The 8688-nt window shown below is 35.5% G+C and overlaps 2 protein-coding genes across 2 annotated transcripts; both read right to left on the reverse strand.

Annotated features, from left to right (window-relative positions):
* Nucleotides 1-898: 898 nt before the first annotated feature.
* Nucleotides 899-1312, reverse strand: LOC126750114 (uncharacterized). Its single transcript, XM_050459622.1, has one exon. The coding sequence runs from the start codon at nt 1310-1312 to the stop codon at nt 899-901; it is 414 nt and encodes a 137-aa protein (XP_050315579.1).
* Nucleotides 1313-2035: 723 nt separating this feature from the next.
* Nucleotides 2036-3499, reverse strand: LOC126750115 (uncharacterized). The gene has a single exon (XM_050459623.1). It carries the CDS (start codon nt 3497-3499, stop codon nt 2036-2038), a length of 1464 nt encoding a protein of 487 aa, XP_050315580.1.
* Nucleotides 3500-8688: the final 5189 nt, after the last annotated feature.

An 8688-nucleotide genomic window follows, 5' to 3' on the forward strand; every position in this document is an offset into this window, starting at 1 on the left:
AATAACGACTTACCTGACACTCGATGAATTGGTATACTGTAGAACTGTAGATTAGATGGTTGGCCGGCCAGTTTTCTCAACACACACGCTATTCTATGTTTCGATGCGTATCGTACGATGGTACCGATCAAAAAAAAGCCCGTCTCTCGCGGGAGGAAGCGTGCACCTGTCCAAGCCATCATTGACGCATGCACGCGGATATGGATTGTTATTGGTCAATTAAAATAATCAATACTTCTAACAAAATTGGCGGTGCATTCAAATACCCTTTAAATTTGCCAATTCCAAACATTCCGCTCACCAAAAAATACAATTTTTTCTCTTAGGCAACTTAAAAGGTCAAGTGTGTAATCACACCTGATAAGGATTTCCATAGCAAAACTCCTCAATAAACAACAAAATAAAAATGGTTAGCTAATTCAAATTATAATTTCATTCATTGGTAGAACAACACACAACCGAGAAAATAATGAAAAAAGGAAAAAAAAAGGAAATAATAAAATAAACAAAGAATGGTCTCAAACTTATTGAGATGGCAAAGGACAAACCTTTATTAGGGGTCGGTCCAACAGTCCTTTCGTTGTACGAATTTGCACAACTCTGGGAACGTTATCGGGACTGGAGTAAATCCTTTTCAGCCTACCAATAAGCCAATTAAGAGGGGGTTGGTTATTGTCTTTGATTACGACAAGAGAGCCAACTTTTGGACAACGGTCAGGGAGAGTCCATTTATTGCGTTGTTGCAATCGATTTAGGTATTCCAAAGACCAACGTTTCCAGAAGCTTTGGTGCAATTGCTGAATCAATTGCCAACGTTTCAGTCGATGAAAAGGGATATCGATTAGTGCCTCATCAGGAGGGGCGGTAAGAGCTTCCATGGTCAGGAAATGACCAGGAGTCACTCTAAATCATTGGGGTTGGAACTCATCTCACAGAGTGGTCTGGAATTCAAAATGGCTTCACATTGCGCCAAAACAGTGGACATTTCCTCAAAGGATAATACTTGTTGACCTATCACTCTCGCAAGATGCGCTTTAACCGATTTAACACCTGCCTCCCACAGGCCTCCGAAGTGTGATGCGGAAGGCGGATTATAATGCCATTGAATATGCAACGTTTCCGCCAAACCCTGCAGATAGGACAAAAGCATTCGGGAAGCACCTACAAAATTGGTGCCTTGGTCACTGTACATATCAGAGCATCTGCCACGACGTGAAACAAAGCGTCTAAATGCCGCTAAAAAGCATTCAGAGGACAAATCGGACGCTACTTCTAGGTGTAGGGCTTGGTAACCATGCACACAAACAGACATATATAGCCCTTTTGGCTTTGAACACCTCTACGCCTAGACATGGTAAGTGGTATGGGGCCCATATAATCCACTCCACACTGTGAAAATGGTTTAACTTGGGAAATACGAACTTTGGGCATATCACTCATGAAGGGGGAAAACGGAATTGGTTTCACTCTATGACATCTAAAACATTGGGATAGGACAGAATTTACGGCTCTACCAATAGATAAGATCCAAAATTGCTGTCTTAAAAGATATTGTAAAAGACGTGGACCAGGATGGCCATGATCTTTATGAAACATTTCAATAATTAACGAGGTCAATCGATGATCTCTGGGAAGAAGCATGGGATGCTTGGCATCAAATGGTAAATCAGAATGGCGCAGACGTCCGCCCACCCTGACGACTCCATGGGAGTATAAAAACGGGGCAAGTTTTCTAAAGGGTTTGGGGGTAGCTAAATTGGTTTTTAGGCATTTAATTTCCTCAACAAAGACTTTGTCTTGGACAGATTTAACAATGATACAAGTAGCTTGATATATCTCATCAGCACTTAAACTTTGGGATAAGGGAAGTGATCTTTTCTTTAGACCTTTATCCCGGAACCTTATGCAATATGCTACGATGTGTTGAACAGTTTTTAAGGAAGAAAACCGCTCAAGCAGCCTAATTACAACACATGAATTTTCTGGTATGGTTAAATTACAAGTAACTTTGCGTTCTTCTTGAAGCGCAGTCGGATTATCCTTTGTCGAACTCTAAAGGGGTTGGCCAGAGTTCGTGAGACAACTTTAACCATGGGGGGCCATTGAACCATAACGGATGGTCAAGCAATTGCTTGGGCAACAAACTACAAGAAAGGCAATCAGCAGGGTTTCCTACACCACTGATGTGAAACCACCTATTGGGAGGAATTCTATCTTGGGTCTGCTGAACACGATTGGCTACAAAAGTCTTAAGCCGGGAAGGATGACTTTTAATCCAATACAAGGCTACACTGGAGTCAGACCAAGCATAGATTCTGTCAAATTTAATGGGAGAATTGGTAATCACAAAATGCATCAAATTGGAAAGAAGCAAGGCTGCACATGTCTCCAATCGGGGAACGGATAGAACCTTTAAAGGACACACCTTACTTTTTGCGCATAGTAAATTTACATGTACGTTACCTTCAGAATCAATTTGTCTCATGTATAAGACACCACCATAGGCTAACAAGGATGCATCACAATAACCATGTAATTCAGTGCAAACAGCATCAGAAATAGTTACGTGACGTGGAATCGCAAATGAGGATAATAAAGGAAGTTGGGAGACATACACTTGCCATTGGCTAACGACATCTGAAGTAGGAACTTCATCCCATCCAACGCCTTGAATCCAAAGACGCTGAATAAGGCACTTGGCAACTAATACAACTGGAGCTACAAACCCTAACGGATCATAAATCTTGGCTATTTCGGACAAGATAACTCTTTTGGTGCACTCACGCGCGATTGGTTTTACTGAATAGGAAAATACATCTAACACTGGGTTCCACTGTAACCCCAGAATTTTTAAGATACAATTGGCATTGTCATTAAAGGAGATATTGTGTTGATGTGATTCAGGCACTAGGGATAACAACTCCTTACAATTAGAGGTCCACTTTCGAAGCTCAAACCCACCGCAAAAGAGTAAATCTGTTAATTGCTTCTGAAGTTCTAAGATTCCTTTAACTGAATGACCAAGACCAATTATATCATCCACGTAAGTTGACTTTAAAAGAATGTCACGAGCAAGGGGGAATTCTTCTCCATAATCCTTGGCTAATTGGTGTAAGGTTCGGATTGCCAAATATGGACTACAATTTAGACCATAAGTGACAGTACACAAGGTATATTCTTGAATAGGGTTTGAAGGATCAAACCTCCATAAAATCTTTTGGTATTTTAAATCTTGTTCATGGATGCCGATCATTCTATACATTTGGCGAATATCGGTGCTAAACACAATGGGGAAAAATCTAAAGGTTAACAAAATGGTAACAATATCGTTTTGGAGTTTTGGACCTGGCAATAAAACATCATTTAAGCTAAGGTTATTAGAGCCTTTTGAGGATCCGTCAAATACAACTCTAATTTTAGTAGTTCCACTGTCATCTTTGACAACACAATGGTGAGGAAAATAATATGAAAGATTGTCAGCGGAAGTACAGGGTATCATGTGGTTTTGATCCAAATAATCTTGCATAAAATCATTATACAAGCTTCGAAGACTTGGATTTCTAATCAATCTGTTCTCCAACAAATTGAAACGTCTCAAGGCTTGATGTCTGGTTGCTTAAAGGGAAGCCGCACTACATAGCGTCCATCAGGTTTTTGAGAACAAGTGGAAACAAAGAAATCTTCACATTTCTGTTCCTCAGGACTCAAGAGAACCTTATCTGGAACATCCTCAAGCTCCCAAAATTTATGCAAATTGATATCAAGAGGACTTTCAACTGGGATGGTACTTGGCACATAGGTACACAATGACACAAATTCATTAGTGGGAGTATTATTGCCACCTATTAAAATCCATCCAAATATGGTTTTAATAGCACATGGACTACCATTGATACTTTTTCTAAAACCTGGGAGAATAATCTCGGAAAACAAAGGAACACCTAGGAGCAAATCTATACCATGGGGTACAGCAAAATTCTTGTCGGCTAATTCAAGACCTCTCAAATGTTTCCACTTGGAGGGATTAATTGGAAAGGTTTTCTCTTGTTGTGCATTCCATTTGTGAAAGGGTATTTTTACAAATGGAATGCACAACAATTGCTTCAAATTCCAAACATGGGCCAGTTGTGGACAAAACCTTTAGCTTAACCGTACCTAATGACGAAGCTGTAGACATATTGTTTATGCCTTGAATAGGAATTTGGCTAGGTGTAATGGGTAGAGCAAGTTGCTGTACACAAGATAAGGTCACAAAATTAGCCACACTAGCACAGTCAAGCATAGCACGACAAGGAAACAAATCTTGAGAAATATTGTACACTGATATTTCAGCTGTAGCAAACAAAGTAGGTTCTTCATGGGAAAGCACACTTGTCAAGCAAGGCACTACAGAAGTGGCAACAGTAGGGGGTTCCTTAAGTTCACTAACATTGGGAACGTCATTGATAGGTTGGAAGTGCAGCAAAGTATGGTGTTTCTTGGAACAAATTTTACAAACCTTGGTTCCAAGACATCTAGAAACACTATGAGTCCTGGAGAAACAATTGAAAAACATATGCTGCTGTTTAACAAAGGAATATCTTGCTGAAACCTCTGCTTCAATAAACTTGGTACACTTTACAAGGGGGTGTGAACTCAGGTTGCAGAACAAATATTTCTGCTCGGTATTGGTCATATAAGCTTTGGTTGGAACCACTCTTTTAGATCTATTAGGGTCATAAGATTCCTTTTGTTTCGAATTGGATTGAGATACTACTTTGGGTTCATTAAGAAGGACACTATTTTCCAAGGCTTTACATGTTTTGTTTAAAAATTTATTAAATTAGTTAGTAAGTAATTAGTTAAATCTCCATATCTGGGAATGGGTTTATCACTGCATTCAATTTCAAATCGGGTTTTTAAGGAAGGGTCAATTTTTTGCAATAGCAAATTTAATTTGGTAAAATCCCACAAATCAATTCCTTGCAAGGAATTTAAAGCCTCCATATTTTGGGAAAAGGATGATAAGTCTTCTCAGATCACCGGCAGAGTGAGTTTTGGCTGGAGGTGCATTATATATAGCTAGCCAATAGTCAGTTGCTAGGGCTCTCTTATTCTCAAAACGCTCAATTAAAGCATTAAAAGCCACAGGATAATTAGCTTCAGTTAAGGCAATGTTTCTAATAAGCTCAGCTACTTCGCCTTGAACAGCCATTTGGAGATGTTGGAATCTTTGTATATCAGAAAGGGATCTTTTCTCATGGACAAGGGTTCGAAATAGATCATAAAAGGCAGGCCAGTCTCTTCTGTTCCCAGAAAAGACAGGGACTTTAATTCTAGGTAGGTCAAGATCATGATCATGATCATCACTTGGCAATTCACTAAAGGAGTGATTGTTGCTTTTGCAGCCACTTTTTGGTACAACATCTACTGGAGGGAGTAACTCTCGAAGCAAGGAATGAACAACATATTTCATTTCATCAAAGGTATTTCCAAGAGAATGTTGCTCATCCTGTTTGTCATCATCAGAGCAAGCTAAAATGTCTAAATGCAAAGTCTCAAAAGAAGAACAAATACTAGGGAAATCCTAAGCGCGGGCTCTCAGTAAATTCAACTTGGAAGGATGGTTTTGACACTCAATAGCCAAATTATATATGGCTTCTAAGCGTTTAATATAGGACTGACGCTTCTTTATTAATTTAGCTGCTACTGGCTGATTTGTAGACATGATGGTAACTAAGAATGGTAAATACTAAATAAAATCTCCACAATATGGAATTAATGGAAATTGGTATCCAGACAAATCGTTAGGTTTGTGTATATAACACTGGTATAGACAACGCCGGAATAACGTTGAATATCACAAAGGAATGAAGCACTAATAATTTAACGTTCCACAATAAACGTTAATGGAATGGGGTATCCAAACAAATCGGAAGATTTGTGGATAAATCACTGGTATAAACAATGCCGGAATAACGTTGAATCACAAAAGGGTATATTGGTCGGTAAAAATGAACTTTTATCAATCAAAGAGTTAAAGTTCAAATTTCTATTGGGCGAAATCACAAAGGTAAACAATCAAAAATTGGGTTAGGTAAACAATAACAAAACATTGACGTTATGTCTTGTCACCTGTCACAACAATGGGTTAAAAACTGACCGGTTATCGGTTATTGCAACCGCACATTACTCGGACAAATGGAAATCGACACCAGTGTCATAGGAATGCTACTTGGTCAAGCGTTGCTATAAAAAATGGTAAACAAATGTTTTTTTTTTTTTTTTTTTTTTTTAACGGAAATATCTGCGTCTTGCTACGGACTTCAAACCAAGGTTGCGATTAAACACTTTTGGATAGTTAAATAGACTGTAAATTTTAAGGACGATTCGATTTATTTGGCTCGCACGGATCAAATGTTTGGGGGGCTCCTTTTGGAAAGGACAAATAATAGGTATTGAACGACCAGCGTGAACTTCACACGCAAAAGAAAATAAGAAAAAGAAAACAATTACAAATTTACGGCGTCAATAACGACTTACCTGACACTCGATGAATTGGTATACTGTAGAACTGTAGATTAGATGGTTGGCCGGCCAGTTTTCTCAACACACACGCTATTCTATGTTTCGATGCGTATCGTACGATGGTACCGATCAAAAAAAAAAAAGCCCGTCTCTCGCGGGAGGAAGCGTGCACCTGTCCAAGCCATCATTGACGCATGCACGCGGATATGGATTGTTATTGGTCAATTAAAATAATCAATACTTCTAACAAAATTGGCGGTGCATTCAAATACCCTTTAAATTTGCCAATTCCAAACAGAAAATCTATAACTATTTAGCTATAGCTATTGTTCCGATTTGATTTTAATTAAATGTTTAGATATTAATTGTTTAATCCTAAATGATTTTTAAAAATATGATGATTTATTGTGTTTAAAAAAAAATAGTCATAAATCACTCTATTACGATTATCTATTATTTAAATATAATTTGAAATTGTTATTTAGGTTATACAAGATGACCCAAATGATCCTTTTTAAGTTTTGGATATAACCATGCTTAAGAAAATAGAACAATTAATTTCTATAACATTGCCCGTTTTGACTCCAATTTAATTTTTGAAGTTCATTTGATGTACTGTAAATTATTTTTAATATTTTTCTGATCTATTGTTTTTTAAAAAAATAGTCATATCTCGCTCTGTTACTGTTATTTATTATTCGAATATAATTTAAATTTAGTATTTCGCATATACAAGATTGCCAAATGATCTTTTTTACGATTTGAACATAACCAGAATTACGAAAATACGATAACTAATAGCTATCGCTATTGTTCCGATTTGAGTTCAATTTAATTTTTAGATATAGTTTGTTTAATTGATTTTTAAAAATATTTTGATGTATTTAAAAGAAAATAGTCATATCTCACTCTATTACGGTTATCTATTATTCGAATATAATTTAAAATTGGTATTTAGGTATGACCTAAATGGTCCTTTTTAAGTTTTGTATATATCAAGAATTAAGAAAATAGAACAATATATCCCTAAAGCATTGTCCAATTTGACTGCAATTTAATTTTTGAAATTCATTTGATGTACTGTAAATTATTTTTAAAATCATTCTGATGTATTGTTTTTTAAAAAAATAGTCATATCTCACTCTAGTACTCACTCTATTACTTATATCTGTTATTGAAATATAATTTAAATTTAGTATTTCGCATATACAAGATAGCCAAATGATCTTTTTTACGGTTTGAACATAACCAGAATTAAGAAAATACGATAAGTAATAGCTGCCGCTATTGTTCCGATTTGATTTAATTTTAATATTTAGATATAATTTGTTTAACCCTAAATGATTTTTAAAAATATTTTGAAGTAAAGTGTTTTAAAAAAATACTTATTTTACTCTATTACTATTATCTATTATTCGAATATAATTTAAATTTAGTATTTCTCATATACAAAATAGCCAAATGATCTTTTTTCCGGTTTGAACATAACCAGAATTAAGAAAATACAATAACTAATAGTGTTAGCTATTGTTTCAATTTAATTTTAATTTAATTTTTGGATATAATTTGTTTAACCCTAAATGATTTTTAAAAATATTTTGAAGTATTGTGTTTTAAAAAAGTACTAATTTCTCCTGCTTTTTACGGTTATCTATTATTCAAAAATAATTTAAAATTCTTATTTGGGTTATACAAGATGACCCAAATGATTCTTTTTACATTTTGGACATAACCAGGGTTAAGAAAATAGAACAATTAATTCCTATAGCACTGTATGATTTGACTCCAATTTAATTTTTGAAGTTCATTTGATGTACTATAAATTCTTTTTAAAATGTTTCCTATGTATTGTTTTTTTTAAGAAATAGTCATATCTCACTCTATTACTGTTATCTATTATTCGAATATAATTTAAAATTGGTATTCAGGTTATACAGGATGACCCAAATGATCCTTTTTAAGTTTTGCACATAACCAAGGTTAAGAAAAAAGAACAATAAATCCCTATGGCATTGTCCGATTTGACTCCAATTTAATTTTTCAAGTTCATTTGATGTACTATAAATTATTTTTAAAATGTTTCTGATGTATTGTTTTTTAAAAAAATAGTCATATCTCACTCTATCACTGTAATCTAATTTTCGAATATATTTTTAATTTAACCAAAATTAAGAGAATACG

The sequence above is a fragment of the Anthonomus grandis genome, chromosome 2 (assembly GCF_022605725.1).
Source record: "Anthonomus grandis grandis chromosome 2, icAntGran1.3, whole genome shotgun sequence".
Taxonomy (NCBI): Eukaryota; Metazoa; Arthropoda; class Insecta; order Coleoptera; family Curculionidae; genus Anthonomus; species Anthonomus grandis.